Source organism: Daphnia magna, linkage group LG9 (assembly GCF_020631705.1).
Source record: "Daphnia magna isolate NIES linkage group LG9, ASM2063170v1.1, whole genome shotgun sequence".
In the NCBI taxonomy this organism is placed as follows: Eukaryota; Metazoa; Arthropoda; class Branchiopoda; order Diplostraca; family Daphniidae; genus Daphnia; species Daphnia magna.
In genome coordinates, this window is record NC_059190.1 from 1,986,266 (window position 1) to 2,004,592 (window position 18,327).

The window sequence follows — 18,327 nt, forward strand, 5'->3', positions numbered from 1 at the left end:
TTCTTTGACGATATGTTCTGAAATGAGTCAATAAAAATCGAATATTTACAAAGGAAGCTATTCGTGCGGTTTACAATTTCTAGCCAAATGCAGTTGTTGAACGAGATTTCAATAAAAAATCGATTAGATGAGCATCGCACGCGCGTGCCTATGGAAAATGCGCAGCTTCGTGCTGCCGTACGTTTTTGCATAAAATATGAAAAACGCCATTTAACTCGTCTTTTCTTTTTCTCGCGTTATTTATTTGAAAACAGCATTGTATGCACACAATCTTCATATGGTGTCGTTTGCATAATCCCAAGGCCGTTTCGCAAAAGACATCCAGCCATTTTGTTTATCACCTCATTTGCCTATAAATTCTGTAGTACTACCACAAACGACTACCTTCAAACATTTTTACTATCTGTTTACTATCTACACGTCTAAATGGCCTCCAGGGTTGTTGTTTTTTTCGGGAAGACACACGCACAAGTTGTTATTACACAATCAGCCCTACAACTTCCGACTTTTGAAACGTACTTGTGAAAAAATGTGACTTTTGCTTGTCTTTTTTGTTTTGTTCGAGGGGGGAAGAACATTTCAATGGATGATGGAAAAGATTCAACCGGAAATGATGGTGTATCTTCCCCCTACTTTAGAAAACCGGATGGGGTTGTATACATACCTCAACCCCCTCCGCAGAGAAAAAAAAAGCCCACCCTCCCCATATCGTTCACAACAACTTGAGACAGACCGACTAACAACAACAAACGTGTGGCCATACATGGGCCGCGCCTCTTGTGTCGCAAAAAGGGCTCTATTTTTTGTTTTGTTTTAGGTCAACACATTTTCCCTGTCAAGTCGAATGAAGTTTTGAACTTTATCCTGGACCATAAAAGCGAAGAAGCCACTAAGAAGAAGAACGCTGTTGTTGGTTGTTATCCTTGTTAGTAATAGGCCACCAAAAAAAGGAGAAACAAGAGAGATGACTGTTAAGTGTTAACTGCGGATCGTTATTATACGACCGCGGCTTGTTATGGGTCCAGACGTTCCTTTTGTTTTCCTTTTTTTGTGTTTATCAAAGGACTCTAGAGCTATTTAGGGCTAGGGCGGCGTTTTTTTTTTTTGTGCTTCAATTCCCTTTTTGCTATTCTTACTTGTATTATGACCGTGCGACTCTCAAATGCTCTGTAGTAAACATAAAGCTAGATGACTCTCTTTTCTACCCAGAGAAAACAGCTGTGGACTTTGATTTTATTGTCGTTGAGCGCCGCTAGAGTCTTTTCTTTTTATTTATTATTCTTGTTTGCTTTCAAAAATAGAATGTTCTCCGTCAAATCTAGTGATGTATAAATGTTTTGCATTCAATTTTGTCGAGAAAATGTGATCATGCTTAACGTTTCTGCGAGAAAAGCGCGCGTTTGAAGGAAAGCCTTGAGGGGTGAAGCAGAGCCACCTAGCGGAATGAAGTTACTGAATAATAAACACTCCCACCAAAATCCGAAAAGTGTAGGTAAGAGAAAACGAGGGCCCGCCCCCTTCTCCTCGTGTCTGGTCCTGTTTCTCTTTTTTTTTCTTTTTCAAAACTGTTCAGTCTTCCATTTGGCGTCGTAGACGACACACTACACACAAATTGTAGCGTAATGCTGTCCCTTATTTTTTTGAAATTATTAAATCTACTGGTTCTACCAACAACTTGTTGATTCGTGTGATTGACAACGTGACACTGTGTCGTTTCTAAAAAAACGTTTTGTTTACGCATTATCACGCGTGGTGTTTTTCGTGTTGTGATCGAAAGAAGTTTGCAGTCACGTTGCCTGCAAAAAACGAGACTGTGCGAACACGATGGTGGACTGTGGTGACCCACCATTGAAAAATAAAAGCCCGCCATATTTACGTCGTGTTCAGTGTTTCGTGGTGGTGACAAACGCAAAGAACATCGTTACCAACATACGGTTAGTTTTAATTATTCCTAATCTTTTTCGTTTTCTTTTACGTGTTTTCGTAATGGCGGCAATGGCTAATAAACCACTGCACAGAAAAAGGCGCGTGTTGGCTCGTTTTCTCCCTCGAGCTCTAATGTCGTAACTGGAGATTCTTTTTCATAGTAGTTGGCATTTTGTTATTTTTTCGTGTAACATCGCGCAACACACACTTTATCACTTGCTTTTTGCGTCATCACACAATCGTCTTTGAAAAAGAAATGTTGTCACAATGGCACAACGCGCCATATTTGAAATGATATTTCAAAAAACAGCCGTTCCAAAAGACAATTTCCCGTTAGAATTTGTGTGTGTGTACAATTTGATCTGTTTTTATCTCATCTCAGCAACGATGGAGCCTTCTTTTCACTTGAGTGCACCAAACAACAGTCAACCTCTCAATAGAGCGTGAGAAGTTGGCCATGTTTTTTCCCGCGTGTTAATACCGATCATCGTTCGTTCAAAAGGATAAAAGACACACGGAGATGTAATTTTTTTTTTGCGGCGTACAAACACAATGGGAACATCAACACGCCAAGACTTTTTTTTTTTTTTTTTTTTTAGAAAAGAGACGGCGGTCACTGCGCCGCTCACGCGGCCTAAATTTCGTGGATTTAAAAGATATTTTCTTCGTCTGAATTATGAAGCTAGCAAAATAAATTGAATGAGAGAGAGGGGACTCCGTTAGCGTGACCTGAAGGCATCTCCAACAATTTTCATTTTTCTCTTCGGCGGGAGAATTAAAACAAAAAAAAAATAGGAAATACAACACCTGCTTTAGTTATGTTTTCTCGCCTCTCTTTTTTTCTTATCTCATCAAAGTTAAAAGCCGCAACCGGCACACGTCATTATCAGTGACATAGATATTGCACATATCTTTGTTAGGTTCTTTTCTGTGTGTGTGTGTGTGTGTGGGGATTGTTACTGTTTCTTTCCTCCCCCCCTCTGTCTGTGGTTTATCGTTTGGTTTCACAAGAGATAAGGTCCCCCCTACTCCTCATGTGGTCACTCCCGCAATTTTCATTTCCGCTCCACTTGCAACTCGGACGTTAATAACGGCCCCGAGAGAATGATTGGTGGTTGCGCTAAGAAAAAATTCCGATGAAATCGGAGCAGGTCACCACCACACAACCTGACAAAGTTATTATTATAGAGAAATTTTCCTATTGTTTCGGATGGATCAGGAATTTTTGTATTTTTTCGGGATAAAAAGAAGAAAAAAAAATTATTGTGGTATTTTTTCGAGAAGGCAAGGCAAACAATTATTGTAGACAAACGGTCTTGACCTGTTTAACTCGTTCGTAAACAAAAAGGGCTGAAACAAGGCATCCACCCTTTTTCTGCCGATTTCCACACCAGAAAAAACAAAAACAAACATAACGGTGTATGTTTCGGGAAGATAAGAAAACACGAGCTTAACCAGTTTACGATTGACCTTTAACGACAATCCAGTAGTTTTCGTCATTTTACTTTTTCTCTCACGGATGAGACGCGACTCACTTTTAAGGACATGTGATAATGGTCACGAGTCGCTTTCGGGATTTCAATTAATTATTATTATTTTTTCCCCCTCCAAAAAAATTTAATTAAAAACAATTTGTTGTTTAATCTCTTACGTTTTTCTTCGCTAAAAATGAAATCACTGGCAATGAAGAATTCCTTAGTTTTCTCGTTTTTTCCAGGTTGGCGACCGTCAATGGCCCATTGGTCATTCTAGTCACGTACAAGTCGTTCGTTCCATGTTTGCTGTTGTTTCGAGACGCATATGCTAGAATGTCTCTATATAAGGCACAGAGGATGATTCCATATTTTTTTTTTTTTTCAACGCACAGGTGGAAGAAAGAAAAAAAACATTTTAGCATGGAAAGTTTCTCAAACTGGCTGTTGCGGTCCGATAATGGTTTGAAAACCGTGTTTTTTAAAAAAACCAGTTGGGAACCGCTTGAGGTGAAAACATTCCTACTACTACGGCTACTACTACTACTACTACGATGATACTACAACTGGTCAAACAGGGCCAAACTCTCACATGGGAAGTGAAAGTCTCTCAGTTTGAAAGAGAAAAAGGGAACAAAAACTTTCATCTCTTCTTTCTCAATTTGTGCGAGAAGAATCTCTTTCACTCGCCAACTGGTCGCACGCTGAAAATGAGGGATCCCCTTTGGCCTGTCATTGTTTACCAATCTAGCTGTAATAAAAAAAAAAAGGGAAATTATAAAGAAAGGACCACTTGGTTTGCCGCTTTCAAAAAATAAAAAATCGGACTTTTAAATCGGTTTCTGCAACGCTTGTCACTTGTATCCAATTTCATTAGGCCCCCCCGGGTAATGGATCGTATCTCCCCCCCAAAAAAGACCTTGACAAAAGTGTTGTGTGTTTTGTCGAGTGTTCATATTTTTTCGCATTTCAAGGATTTTTCCAGAAATGAACTGTATGGTTGCCGAAACGTAGGTAGGCGCGGGAGGTATCGCGTGTTGTTACCTTGACTCTCCTTTTTTCTTCTTCTTCCCCACTGTAGGGGACCTCTCTCTTGTGCGCTGAAAAAGAGAGAGAGAGAATGTGCGCATTTAGCTAGCCTCATTTGCATACACTGGTGTAAAACACTGGCTGGCGTTACGTAAGACTCCGAAATGGGCACCAGTCACGCTCTCTCTCTCTCGAACTTTATCGGGATCGGTCAAACGCATTTTCAATTTCTTTTGGTGGTCACCACGGGTTCAAAAAAAACAAAAAACAATTGATAGTTAGCGTGTTATTCATCTTAAGCAATTGGATATTACTTAATGATGCGCCGTGGGAATCGTGATCGCAAGCTTATCTCACCCACATTTTCTTACTTATTACTAATTTGATGACGCTGAAAGAAAAGCGAATGGATATTCGTTAAGAGGATTTCCTTTTTCATTTTCATGTTTTGCTAATGAGCATCGCGCACATCCCTGGTGCCACACTGTTCAAATGGAAAGGCGAGAACAGGAAATGGCTAGGGAGTGGCGGTCATAGGGAAGAGATCGGATGATCACCAAAAAAGAAAAAGAAGATACGAGGATGGATAGCCTCTTAGCTTTTTTAGCGTGTGAAACCTGGGCAACGGCGACACACGAAGCGGGGGTTTAGTATACCGCATTCTATCCATGTCGTTCATCATGCTCATTACGACAAAATGAAAATAAGGGCAGATCTATCGTCACTACCGAAAAAGAAAAAAAAAATTAAAATACAGGATGACATTTTTATTTTTGGGAGTCTATTCCGGCGGAATTCCGCATCGTTGATTTATGCCCCTGAATGGAAATTTGTTTCATTTGAATATGATGTATCAGTATAATTTGGTCTCAATCTATTTTTATTCTCATTTTCCTTGAATTTATTATTTATTTTGTTGTTCCTTTTTCGGATGAACAGGGCGTGGTGATTCTACCGGAAGGTACGAGAAAAGATTCTTGGCCGCGTGTAAGAACATTAAAGAGAAATCAGAGTGAGGCACTGGAAATGGTTGCCAACGAAATTGCTGGCTCTGGACAGGTGGATGTCTTCCTCGGAGGCGGTAGCAGGTGGACAACATCATCTACTGACTTAAGAATAACTTCGACGTGCCACACGAGTAGACTGTCGGGCGTAACGGTGGGCGTAGGATCGACGGCGTCGGCGCCAACGACGACGCCACCCGGCGGCGATACGCTCAACTTAAGCCAGCACCGCTACGGACCTGACTACGCGGCGGACAGACATCGCACCACGGCCGTTCAGGGGTGGACGGACACGCGCCCACAGTCGGCCGACATTGGCCCGTCAGAGACGGACGAGAAAGGTCTTGCTCAGCACAGATCCAATAGTTCTTCCATTAGCCGCCAGTCGAACAAGGCGAATCAATCGCTTGAAGATTGCGGCCATAGTGCAGTGCGTGGTGATATCTCTTGTTCCAGCGACGTGGCCCAAATACGGATTAGTGTCTGTAGTGGATTACTTGACCAATCGGCTCATGGCGAGGATTTGAGTGCGCCAGTGATCGAAACGGAGGACGAGCGGCTGCGGAGTCATAACATCCGCGCTGGTGTCGTTAATGATGCCCTGGATGCTTCGCCGGACGACCAGCAGCACGACGACAAGATGCCGCGCCAGTCATCGCATTACGATTGCGGCTCGGTTACGCAACAACACGCACAATGGAAGACGCAGGGAGAAGGTGACGAAGGCAACACGGTTTCTACATCGCCTTCCGGCGGAGTGATCGTTGGAGGCGTACCGCTGAAATCGGCACTTAAAAGGCCTCCCGTTGCACGTTGTGGCGGAGTGGCCGGATCGTTGCAGCATCTGCAGTCGTTGCGCAAAAAGGCTCGCGTCCGATTTAACGAGGCGCTCAACACTTTCCTCGAGTGCGATTACGTCATTTACGTGGACGACGACGAGTATGACCTCTTGTACCATTTGGATGCGGTTGCGGCAGCTGCCGCCGCTGTTCAAGCCGAAGCTGAATTAGCGGATCCGGCCACCACGGCAACTGCGAAGGAACAGCCTCAATTAGTCAACGTTCGCTCGTTTGAACTTCAGTTGCCCGAGACGTCAGTGACGTCGACTTGTGTCAGTCATGGGACCATCACGCCCGCGTCTTCCGCCCTTTCCACTGGGGATGCTGGAACGTTAAGTCCGCCCGATGGTTACAAGGATGCAGCCGCATTTTACGCCGCTGCTGCCGCCTTGGTCGATCTGGAAAACCAACATCTTTCCGGTATTGAAATTTTCTCTTTGTTTTTTTTTTGTTTTTGTTTTTGACAAGAGTTTCTAAATTATTCAAGTTGTTTATCTATTTTCCTTGTTTTGTTGTTGGTTCGAGATTTACATCCATATCTAATAGCTTTTTCCGCATGCTAGATTCTATTATCTTTTTCCATATCCCCTATGTGCAGTTGTTGGGTGCGTAACTGTCGTGATCTTGGAGGAGGAAGTCGAAGGAATTTTCTAGTGAACAAAACATTTTTTTTTTTTCATGTTCCAAGCTTTTTTTTTTCCTTTCAATCCAGGATGACAAGATTAAAAAAAAAAAAAAGGAGTTCGAGGTTTTTGATATCTAATGAATATTTCGTGTAGTTTTTTTTTTTGTTTGTTTCATTTAATGAACCGAATCGAAAAACATGTTGTTCTGCGATTGTGTTTGGAGAGCGGACTCTTGTTTTTTTGGTTTTTTTCCTTTTAAAAAAGCTGCTGCGCCGTCAGTTTCTCATTAGGTCGCTGCCATCCTGGAAATCAAGGCCCTTTTATTTTGTTGTTACTCTTCGTTTTTTTGTTTCTCTTTTGTCGTGCTTTCCCACTTTGACTTGGGGAAACTGGAGAATATAATAAAAATCGGATAGTGATTGGCGTTTGTGTGTAGGAGTGCATTGGATTCGCTACAAAACCAAGTTCCGTCCTTCTATCCGATGGCCGTGCCGATCGATATAGCGCCCCCACAGAGAGAACTCCCGAAAGAAGAGATCCATCACTGTATCGTTACCTACTCTTCTCTATGTGTGTGTGTGTGTGTGTGTGCGCACATTTACAGAATAGGGACACCCCATTGTTTTCTCTCTCTGCTGGATTGAACTCAACAGATGGCGCTCCTCATTACGATGACTTTTCTTTGATTCCATCAAAATGCGGAGGAGCAAAGCCGTATTCTTTTTTTTTTCTAATCCAGTTGCTCGGATGAATGTCTCAACAACTTTTTGTTTTGTTTTGTTTAGTGCGTGTGGTTTACACACTGCGGATAATGGCAGTTGGAAAGGGAAAAAAAAGAGGCGAACGTTAGCGTATCCCCGAACTATTGTCGGCCATCTTTGTGATGTTCTCCAAAATAGTCGTCTTCACTCCGCCACTGCTCTTCTACAGAAAAAAAGGGGACAAAAAGGGGGAGAGACGATGGAGCGGCGGATGAGAATCGCTTATACACACACACACACGTACACAAGAAGAGTCTAGAAATAAGAGAGAGAGAGAGAACCCAAGTATCGATCGGCGAGCTTCTCTCTATGCCAGCCACGCAATTCGCTTTTGAGTGGGTGGGGGAGTAAGAGAAGGGCGGATGAAAACGTGAGGAACGAAGAAGAGGGACATCGTCTTAAAAAGAAAAGTTGCCACCTACAATCTCTCCCAAACGGCGACCTCTATATTTCGTTATAAATATCAAGTGTTTTTGATATCATCAGCACTTGACCGTGCATATGGCGTGATATCGATTGATTGTTTTTTTTTTGGGTGGGGGGTGGGATTGCACGAATCCGCCGGAAGCGGGAGAAAACTAACGTCTCACGATGTCGCTTCCCCTCCCTGTGTCAGGTTTAGATGATTATATATTTAAATGTGGGAAATCTGGGGTGTTTGGCTCGGTCATCTAATCTCTTCTTTATATAGTTCAGAAAAAAAAAAAAATCTAATGCGACACCTGATCAAATTGACATCTATCGTCATCGGTCGCACATGTACAGAAAAGCCAATCGTTTTTTTATGTATATCGCAGCCATTGTATTGCTTTACTCTCCTCTTCCCATTTTTTTTTCTTTTACTTTTTAGCGCTACAGGATTATACAGTAGGGGGGTGAGAGAGGATGGAAAGGGATCAATATTTTGCTACCATGGGTTTCGGCAACACGAATGGGTGTGGTTGCCGAAACCCATTTGAAAACGCCCTTTTTTTTTACAACAATACACAAAAAAAACAGGCCAAACAAAAATGTCAAAACTTGTTTTAGTATATTTCTCTTTCCCTCCTCCCCCTTTTTTTTAATGATTCACACCCAAGTCATTTTGAGTTGTGGTGGACAACTTTCAAAGTTTCGAAAAAATGTCGTTTGCCTTGAATCGTTTTTCTTTCTTTGGTGTAGGGAAAAAGAAAACAGATTCATTTTTCGATGAAAGACTGGCTAATGAAATTCAAGTCCCGTTTTCTGACACGATTCACGGATTTTCCTCTGACACTTGATCAGTATCCGAAACTTGAAACATTTCACACAAAGAAAATGCGATTTTTTCACAGTTACATGTGACGATAAAGGAAAATAGCTACAAAAGAACCAGAACGATCTTGCTCCCAAACAAACCTCACATGCATATCCTGGCTAGGCAGGGTGTGTATCTTTCATGTGGATTTAAGAGGTCCCTTTTTTTTTTCCCCGTGCCATCCGATCCTCCATTTTGACTTTTTCCGCCGTCGTCCCTCTCCCCCCTTTTTTTTGTTCATTTGAAACCCTTTGAAATTGTGACAAGTCCTGGGAAAGTCACAATTGGGACATGTTTTAAAGGCAACCCCTTTTTCCTGAATCTGAGTTTTAAAAGCAGCCGACTAGGATTGATGAATGTGTATTTCCTGGTTAAAAAAAAAAAATAAATAATAATATCTATATATTTTGCGCGCATTTCCTTTTGCCATTTATTTATAGGCTTCACCGACGATGGCGTAGATCCATGGGAGTCTGAAGACTACGATGATGAAGAGGCTATGGCTGACGAGGCGGAAGCGTTCGACAACGGCTGGGTGGAAGCTCAGACGGCGGATGAATCGCCAAAAATCGAAGCAAATCGGCAAGAGCAACTACAACAAGAGGCAGCCAGTGATGGAAGTGAAGCTGCAGATTTGGTCGTCCCTTTGCCAGATCCGCCACGTACGGGCATTCTCAAAGGAGGCAAATTATGGCGAGGAGCCGTCAATAACAACAACAGCAACGACAGTAGTCAGAACAACAGCTCTTCAGCGTCCTCTTCGAGCGGCTCAACGTCCATTGGAGGAGAACGAGGAGGTGGAGAAGAGGCCACTTTATCACGTCACGGTGAAAAATCGCCAGCTGTCCGTTTCATCCATCTGAACGACGCTCAGGCTGGAGGAGACTCGTCGGAAGAAGGAACCAACACGACTGCAGCAAACGCCGGTGGCGCTGGCGGCCAGTCGCAAAGAAGCGCTGGACATCATCACAATTCGGCCTTCCAGCAGCTGTTCCCACGAGCTAGAAAGCTTCTCCAAGAATTGCCCGAAGCCGAAATCCAGCGGTTGACCACAGCCGCTCGAGCCAATAATGCTCCGTCGTCCGTCTCGTCGTTCTCCTCATCCAGGGCCGGCCTCACGTCTCTTAGCCATCCGACCGACTCCGGCACCGACACTACCGACGCACCCGACCTCAAGTAATTGAACATTAAATTTTTTTTTTTTTTTTTCGTTCCGCTAGACTTTAATCGTTTCTCCGGATGTATTTTATTTTGCCAGAATCGATATTTGGCATTAGATGCTGTTTTTTTCTTTTTCTTTTTGAAATATTTATCATCAGATGCTATCCATCAAGACTAGAAAGATGCGTTAGATTTTTATTTTTTGCTTTCTCTTATTGGAGAGAATTTCTCGGAACAGCCGATTGTAATCGATCCGTTTTGATATTTTTCCATCGCTGCGGATGGGGCAATCGATCCGTCATTCTATACTACAGCTATGCACTTTGTACACAGAAAAGACGAGACGTTTTGCCAGCTAATCACATTTTCTTTTTTTGTTTTTTTTTTTTAGCTGGTTGTCTGTCTGTAATGTCCTGCAAGTAACACACACGCAATGCTATTAAACTACTGTCGTTGTTTTCTTTTTGAGGGTATCAGTAGCTATTAGGCGCGCACGGGATCTGCTTGAATTCTCTGCCGGAATGTGTGATGTACACGTAACAGACCGTTGCGGATATGCTTAACATGCCTATGACACGATGGTTTTATTTTTTTCCCGCCTTAAAAACAAAAAAATAAAATAAAATAAAAAGCAATTAAACTTTGTTAAAAACCGCAAGAACCCCAAGGCTTTTCCTTGTTTCATCCATTATGCGCTGATGATTGCGGTTAACCTCGGGATCGTCCATTCTCGTGTGTTTACAGGAGAAATATCATTTTGATAGTATTATTATTTTTTGTGTTATCCCCCCCCCCCCCCTTGCGGTCTTGTTTGACTCAACTTTTGACCGAGAGAATACCAACGCTGAATGTCGATCCATTTGAAGCTGATTTCACGCGTGATCAGATGCGCGGAACAAATTGGATTTCATTCTTTTCTGTTCTTAAAACTCGGCTTATAAAATTCTTTTTCCTTTCTTCCTCCTATTTAAACAGGTACGAAAAGGCTTTACGTGTTGGCGAAGTGACAGAAGACTCGGAGGAAAGCCATCCGCCAACTGGAGGAGCGTCCGCTGCTGCCGCCGCCAGATTAGGGGTGCAATATTCTGCGGATTACTACCAAATGATCAAGCGGATCCGATCGGCGTCTGCCGCTGAAAATGCCAGACATCAACGAAGAACGGATGCCACTCCGCCGACGGCTGCGGATTCTCTTGTCGAACGGCTCAAATGGCTGACGACGACGGATGTCGAGGACGACGTGGCCGATGATTCGCGCGTTGCAGAGGAGAGGGAAGCGGCCGACGGCGGAAGCGATCTGGAAATGGCGGCCATGCAACTGGCGGCCTACGCTTCCGTTCCGGTCGAGAATGTGGAACAGAGCCAGGAGGCGGATGCCGCCGAAGACAATCAACACCAACAGACATCGTCTCTAAGGTCAACAGCAGAAGCGTCTTCCGGAACTGGTGAAGCGGCCAACCCTTCGGCCGCTTTAACCAAATCCGCCAAATCCAGTGCGGGCGGCAATGAAAAGAGCACGTACAGAAAACTGAACGAGCTCTTCTTCCGGACGAAATCGAAGGACAAGAATAAAGACGCTAATAAATCATCGAATGCGGCACTGAATCGCAGTTTCTCTCCTCCACCTCCGGCGGAAGTGGAGCCAAAGATGAAACCGTCCAAGAAACAACAGCAACCGCACCTCATTCACATTGTTGGATTGTCGGGCAAATGCTCTTCCTCCTCCCCCGTGTCGGCCAGTGCCTCTTCCGGCGCCTCCGGAACAGAGACGCTAGGCCGGATACCCAACGTCGTTCCAACGGTGGATCACGTTTACCGGGCGGCCGTCGATTTGGTCACGCGCAATTCTACCACCCACCAGTTAAATCATCCCGCCGCGATGGTCCATTCCGGCGTCGTCATCCAGGGCCCTTCCAGCAACGATTCCTACAGTCTGGATGACATTGATGCCGCACTCCATGCTCAAATGTCCGCTAACGCTTCTTCCTCCGGCGTGGCGACGGAAGCGATGCCCCCTCAGTGTATGTATTTGTTGCCGGCCAGCCATCGAATTCCGGAAGACTCCCGCGACGAGACGGGCGGATCGCGGAGTTCGGGCAGCTCAGGCGACAGCGGATTGGGTTTGAGCTCGCACGATACTAGTCTGACCGGAATGTCCGACACGGCAACGGACACCGGATGCGTCCAGGACGAGCTTCAAGCGTTTGTCCGGCAGGACGCGACTCAAGGCCGGATCGATCGCATTAAGAAACGCTACAGCGCCGCCCTGGAGCCGGACGAGGCGGAGGATTACGGTTTCTTGAGGAGACCGTCGGTGCGCGGAATCAAGACGAGGTTCGGATCCACTTCGGAGATAATCCAGCAAATGCAGGCTCAATTGGCCGGCCCTATGCCTGCAGTTTCGGCCGCTAGAGCGACGGGACAGACGCACGTCAACTGGTCATCGTATGCGGAACAGAGTTCCATCCAGGCGGAAGCTTTGCTGGATCCTCGCGAGAAACGGAGATCGGCCATGATGGCCATGTCCAATTCGGTTCATCTTCCAGCTCTTCCCGAAGATGCCGGCTACTTCCATCAACAGCATCAGCAGCTGATACACAACGCCGCAAGGGCCGCCCAGACGGCCAATGTGATGGCATCCAATCGACCGGCTTCCGTCATGAACATTTACGGTTCAACGGGCGACTTGTACCAGCACCTGAGGGCTCCTGTGAGGCCCGTCATGGTCCGCCATCCTCCATCCACGTCTTCCTCCGCCATGGCTGGAACTCATCCAGCCCAACTGCTCGAGAGAACGTCCTCTGTTTCTTCCGTATCTTCCGCTATGGATGCCAGTTCTGTTTACGGCACGATTCCGCAGGCAGCCGCCTCAAGTGATGCATCCATCGTACGCTCATCCGGATTCTATATCGCCCACTCGAGATTACGCCCCGGCCGTCATGATGCAGCACATGCAACAACAGCATCACCTCCAGCAGCAACAGCATCACCAGATGCCCCTGCGGATGACCGTCTCCACACCCGGTGCACCTTACGCGACTAATCCGCAACAACAACAACAACGACCCGTCTCTCAGCAGATGACGGCCGGATCGATCGCCTATTATGCCACTGCCCAAGATTACGCGTTACAACAGCAACAGTTCCAGATGCAGCAACAACATCAACAACATTACGTTTACGCCACGCTTCCGGGTAAACGCCAATCGCCCTATGGAGTTCCGGCTCCTATTCCCATCTCTGCCGGCTCTCAGGTGGTCACCGGTGCTCCGACTGTGCTGGATCCGACTCGCTATCGCCAAGTCTTGCCGCCCATGACGTCCCAGGTGACCCTCAGGCCGTCATCCGCATTGGCAGACCCTCGCTATTCGTTGGCCGTCCACAGTGGTCACCTCCAACCTCCTCATCCTGCTTCGCAACAACAACAACAACCGACAGCTTCGACGTTGAAAGATGAACGCGAAGGCCCGGAAGGCGCTAGCTCTTCGCCAGGTTTGACGCACCACGACGTCAATATGTAATATCATTTGAAAAAAAAGGAAGAGGAGGGGCTTTTCCATTCTTGATGGATGTGAATTCCGGAGAGAGAGCGTATTCTAAAGTTAGAAAAGCCGAGACAAAACAACGATGAAAATGGACCCAGTTTTCCCCCAGCGCATAGATAATACGGCTCGCCATCTTTAAAAGACTAACAATAACAAGTAGGGCGAGGCTTTTAAAAGAGCGCGTGTTGCGATTGTTTTAACTGACGTCATTTCGTTCTTGGAACAAGTGAGGTGAACGTCAGTTAAGAGAAACAAATAACGTGATCTTTTGTGTGTGTGTGTGTGTGTTTTCAGTGGGCGACCTTGTTATTATTTTTCGCGTGTTTTTTTTTTTTGGGGGAGGGGAATCGGGTCTGTTGTTTAATTCAAAATCTGATTGCGCACACACGCAGCTCCCACACACGAAAATGGATTGAAAAAAAAAAATAGGTTTCTTCTTCGTCTGATTTTTTCGTTCATTTTCTCGTGAATTTGGTACCTGCAAACGATTCTAGTTTCAAAACAAATCCAAATAAAAATTCAAAGGTGACGACGACACAAGTAATTTAAAGAATGTAAAAAAAAAAAAATAAATAAAAAGTATTTACGCAGAAATGTTTAGGTGGGAGAATGCCAGATGCAAATAAGTAATCAAACGGGCAAAGAATTTTATTTAAAAGCAAAACAAAAAAAACTAAAAAAACTAAAGTATCTGTTCGGGAACTCGAAAATTGTTTTTTCTAAAAATGTTAACCAAAAATCCGTACGCATCTTTAGTTTAAGTTTAATTTTCCCCTTTAACGACAAATGATTATCAGTTTTAAACTGAGTTCAAGATCACTTTGCTCTATGACCTTTCCTCTGTTTCTACGTAGATAAAAACAACAAAAGGAAAGAGTATTTGACTATTATCAAATCTGATAATGGCGAACGTTGCTATTTTTGATGTGTCTGCCATTTTTTTGATTGATCTTGTCCCACGCACCCGACATTTGTGGCAAAACAACAACCCACCTATGTTTACGTCTATCCCACCGAAATTGTTTCTCATTGCTCCGTACCCCATTTTTCCTCCTCCTCTCATTTGTAATAGACATTTAAAGTACTAGATATATTCACGTTGTGTGTACTGTAAAGAATAATTGAAATTATAATTACTAAAAGTTTAACGGAGGAGCCAAGAATTTGTTTTGTGTGTGTACAGTGTCTAAAAAAAACCAAAAAACAAAAGGCAACGACGAGACACCACTTGGATTTGTTAGCGTGCGTGTGTTTGTGTACGTGTATCTCGATCGACAAAGAAGGAAACAATTTGCATTTTCGATCGCATTTATTTTGCACGTCTACGAAAAAGAGCTGAAGAAAAATAGTGGAAAATAATTGATGATTAATAACAATTGTACTGTGTATTTCAACTTGTGTTCTCTATATATATTATATATAGACTTCTAAAACGTGTGTATTGTATAAATATATATACGACGTCAATAAATAGAAAGATATTATCCTCAAACAAATTAAAAAGAACAAATAAGCCACAGCGAATTTAGGCGACGACTATGTAGAGTATTTTCCCATTTGTTTTTGTTTTTTTAGAGAATTGTTTTAATTATTTTCTATTTTGTTTTTTTTTTAGATTTTGAAAGGGAAAGATCCATCATCGAGGAAACGGGCTATCTCTTGTGGCATGACGGCGCTTTCTTCGACGGCTGTACACGGTCTACACATGCAGTCGACCGGCGCCCGAGTCACGACCTGCAAAAAAAAAAAAGGTATTCAAAAAGGGAAATGATTTAATTTCCTCCTGTTTAGGGAGAAAAAAAAAGGAATGACGTGAAAGGACGGCAAATGTGTGCGCCAAAAAACTTTGGTAATCCGCACTGCCTTGACGACGAACAATTTAAACGGTGCCGTTCGGAACGAAAATCGTCATTTTCTTTGTAGAACGTGGAAAGTACGAAACTCGTTCGGCACCGCTGAATTTTTTTCGCATGTGAACTCATTTTAAATGTTTTTTTTTCTCTAACGTATTTATACTTTACCCGTCGCAGTTTGGGTTCTCCAGGTGCGGCTTTCGGACACAGCAGGGAGACGGTGGCTTCACGCTCACCTGACTCTTGGCAACACATGCACGAACGCTCCGTTTGCCACAGTTTCGATCCGGAAACCTACAAAACAGAAAGAGAGAGAACAAATAACATGGCGCTATCATCACACAAGATTTTTGTTAGTTTTTTAGAAAATAAAAAATGACCAAGTCAAGGAAAAAAAACTTGGCACGCGAGACGGCCGCGCATGGTAGTTCGTGACGCATGGAAACATTTCTTTTCTCTCTTACTATATATATATTTTTTTCTCTTCTCTTCGTTAGACGAGACAATCAACTTAATGATACCATAAATGCACATCAACCCCTTTCTTTTTTGTAATCTTCTTTCGGGAGTTTCACATTGGCGTTCGGCTAAACCTTTACTACGCCCCCCTCTTGCATTTTCAAACGCCCGGTAAGGTTTTCCACATCTTTCTATGAATACATCGACTATGTTTGTCTTTTTTTTTTCCAGGTCCATCGATCTTTTCTCAGCCGATGCGTCTGTAACACATATACCTCTATGTTATACACACGCGGGATATTCTTCTCCCCGTTCGCTTGGATTGCTTTGATCAATCACCGTTTGCGAGGATATGTTCTCCTCCTTCTATTTGACGGTGGGGATTTTCTCCTTTTTGCGGTGGGCTGCGGTGGCCAGCCATGGTTGGAAACCTCGTTTGGAATATTCTCGATGCTGATTGTGGTACAGTGTAAGTGCATGTTATCAAAACGTGTACATCTTTATTCTCCTCTTCTTCTTTTTTCCCGTAATCAAACGAACGCGAATGCGCAGATGACGCCATCTCTCCACACAGACAATGTAACGGTAGGGAGGTTTGTCCTGTATTCATTGGACACGAACAACAGCAGCGTCGGCGGGCAAGTTGGATGATGTATGAGACGCCATACGCTACCGTGCACAAGGATCCGATCAATCAAACAACCTACCACCAAAACGATGCCATCAACGGAAATGAGTTGCAATCTCTTCTTCCTACGATGTTTTTATGATGTGAATCTTTTCATTTGCACACCGGGAAATATGAAAATAAGCTGTCATGTCACTGGTTACTTCTCAATTGTTAGGCATCATTTTTTTTTCCCCTTCTATTTATTACCGTCATTTGAATAAAGTGTATTTATTTATTTTTACCTGGACGTAGCTGGTGCATTTGCCAGTGCAAGCGAACGAAGGAATCGGTTTCGGGATGCAGCCAGGATACTGTAGAACGTGAATCACTGGAGTCAAATGACATTCGTCAGCTCGAACGTCAGAGACGAGTCCCAAAATCACGAGCGTGATGCTGGCCAGCAAAAACGGTAAAACCGTTGTTTCTGCTACTATGTTTGGTCGTCGATGTTGCCTGTTTGTTGTATGTGAAAGACGACATTTTTTGTGTGTGTTTACGTCGTTTGCAGTGTTTGTTTAGTGTCTACCCTCGTTCGACGATCTAGTGACTCCAAATGTCCGACAGCCGGCCTGTCAAATATAGGCGATGGTGGACACCCGTGTCATGTGCAGTAGCTTTCCAACGTAAATAATTATTATTTACGCTTTAAATAAAAGCATTAACGAAAAAGGTTATACCCCCTACTATGGGCACTGGACATTACGAACCGTTTTGATGGAGACTAGCCCCACTGGCCAGATATGGTAGCCTACTTTTTTTTATATTTTAATGATTCCATACTCGTGTGTGATTGACAGGTAAATGCAATTGCTGCCCGCAGAGCCACAAAGTATCAAAGGGCGCTAATGAAGTGCCAGCCACATATCAAAACGACCGCGACCGTCCGTTGCAGGCGTCAGTATTGAACCGACAGCAATTGTACGAACAACAGCAGAAACTAAGTAATAATAATAATATCATGTTCTGGTACGTCTTGATCATCCTGTTGGGTGCCGGTTCGACTCGAGAGGCGTTTGCCACCAAGTCGAATATGATGGTTGCCAGTTGCGAGACACTCCCGTCAACTATTCACATAACAAAAGGTAATTTAAGCTGAGAAAGAGCTGCTACGTTTGGCTGTTTAAATTTTTAAAAATCTTGATAATCAGCTTTCAATTGTTCCAGAGGAGTATACCGATGCAGGGATTCTATCCAGGACTTGCGAAGGCGATGTAAGCGTCGCTAAATGCGAAGGATCTTGTTCTTCTCAAGTCCAGCCTTCCGTTGTTCATCCTTCTGGATTTTTAAAGGTAACCGAGTGCACTCAATAGTTATTACACTCGATTTCTGATAAGTTTATTCACTGTTTCCCATTCGATGGGATTATCCAGGAATGCATGTGTTGCCGTGAATCGTTTCTGAGGGAGCGAGTCGTCACCCTGAGCCATTGCTACGATAGTAATGGTAACCGCTTAACCGGGAAGAAGTCTTCTTTGGATGTTAAAATGCGTGAACCCGCCGACTGCAAATGTTTCCGATGCGGTGATTCGATGGAGTAAACATGAACATCGCCTCAATATTTGTTTTCAGTACGGTTTTTCGCCAATTTTATGAATGTCTGTAAACGTTCTATGTGTATTTAACAACCGATAATGATACGCGCTATGTCCTGGATAAATACACTTCTCTAAATGGACACAACATTTATAATTTTGGATTTTAAATGT

General features: G+C 43.9%; 3 protein-coding genes across 5 annotated transcripts; 2 read left to right on the plus strand and 1 right to left on the minus strand.

Moving 5' to 3' along the window:
* The first annotated feature begins 1,564 nt into the window (after positions 1 to 1,564).
* On the plus strand, positions 1,565 to 14,233 carry LOC116930839. The gene is given in 5 exon segments (XM_032938243.2): positions 1,565 to 1,934; positions 5,367 to 6,690; positions 9,374 to 10,109; positions 11,070 to 12,948; positions 12,950 to 14,233. Coding segments are annotated over 4 exon segments (4,518 nt in total). The 5' UTR covers positions 1,565 to 1,934; positions 5,367 to 5,453; the 3' UTR covers positions 13,616 to 14,233.
* An 826-nt stretch (positions 14,234 to 15,059) lies between these two features.
* On the minus strand, positions 15,060 to 17,136 carry LOC116930897 (bursicon; the record flags this gene model as incomplete). Its single annotated transcript, XM_032938339.2, has 3 exons — positions 15,060 to 15,373; positions 15,661 to 15,786; positions 16,864 to 17,136. Coding segments are annotated over 3 exons (522 nt in total), but the record flags the coding sequence as incomplete, so codon positions are not given.
* On the plus strand, positions 16,893 to 18,296 carry LOC116930892 (partner of bursicon). Of its 3 annotated transcripts, XM_032938328.2 has the most exons (6): positions 16,893 to 17,030; positions 17,130 to 17,244; positions 17,347 to 17,364; positions 17,419 to 17,703; positions 17,786 to 17,910; positions 17,992 to 18,296. In XM_032938328.2, exons 2-6 carry the CDS (start codon positions 17,175 to 17,177, stop codon positions 18,157 to 18,159), a joined length of 666 nt encoding a protein of 221 aa, XP_032794219.2. In that variant the 5' UTR covers positions 16,893 to 17,030; positions 17,130 to 17,174; the 3' UTR covers positions 18,160 to 18,296. The 3 variants fall into 3 exon arrangements, with proteins under 3 accessions (XP_032794219.2, XP_045034967.1, XP_032794222.2); XM_045179032.1 differs by lacking the exon at positions 17,347 to 17,364; XM_032938331.2 differs by lacking the exon at positions 16,893 to 17,030 and having other exon boundaries at positions 17,135 to 17,364; positions 17,442 to 17,703.
* Positions 18,297 to 18,327: the final 31 nt, after the last annotated feature.

What these genes read in the sequence shown, in the direction of transcription:
- LOC116930892 (XM_032938328.2), top strand. Translation starts at nt 17,175, where the DNA reads ATGTCCGACAGCCGGCCTGTCAAATATAGGCGATGGTGGACACCCGTG. An exon ending in AACTATTCACATAACAAAAG is followed by an intron (nt 17,704 to 17,785) that starts GTAATTTAAGCT and finishes CAATTGTTCCAG; the next exon opens with AGGAGTATACCGATGCAGGG. An exon ending in ATCCTTCTGGATTTTTAAAG is followed by an intron (nt 17,911 to 17,991) that starts GTAACCGAGTGC and finishes GGGATTATCCAG; the next exon opens with GAATGCATGTGTTGCCGTGA.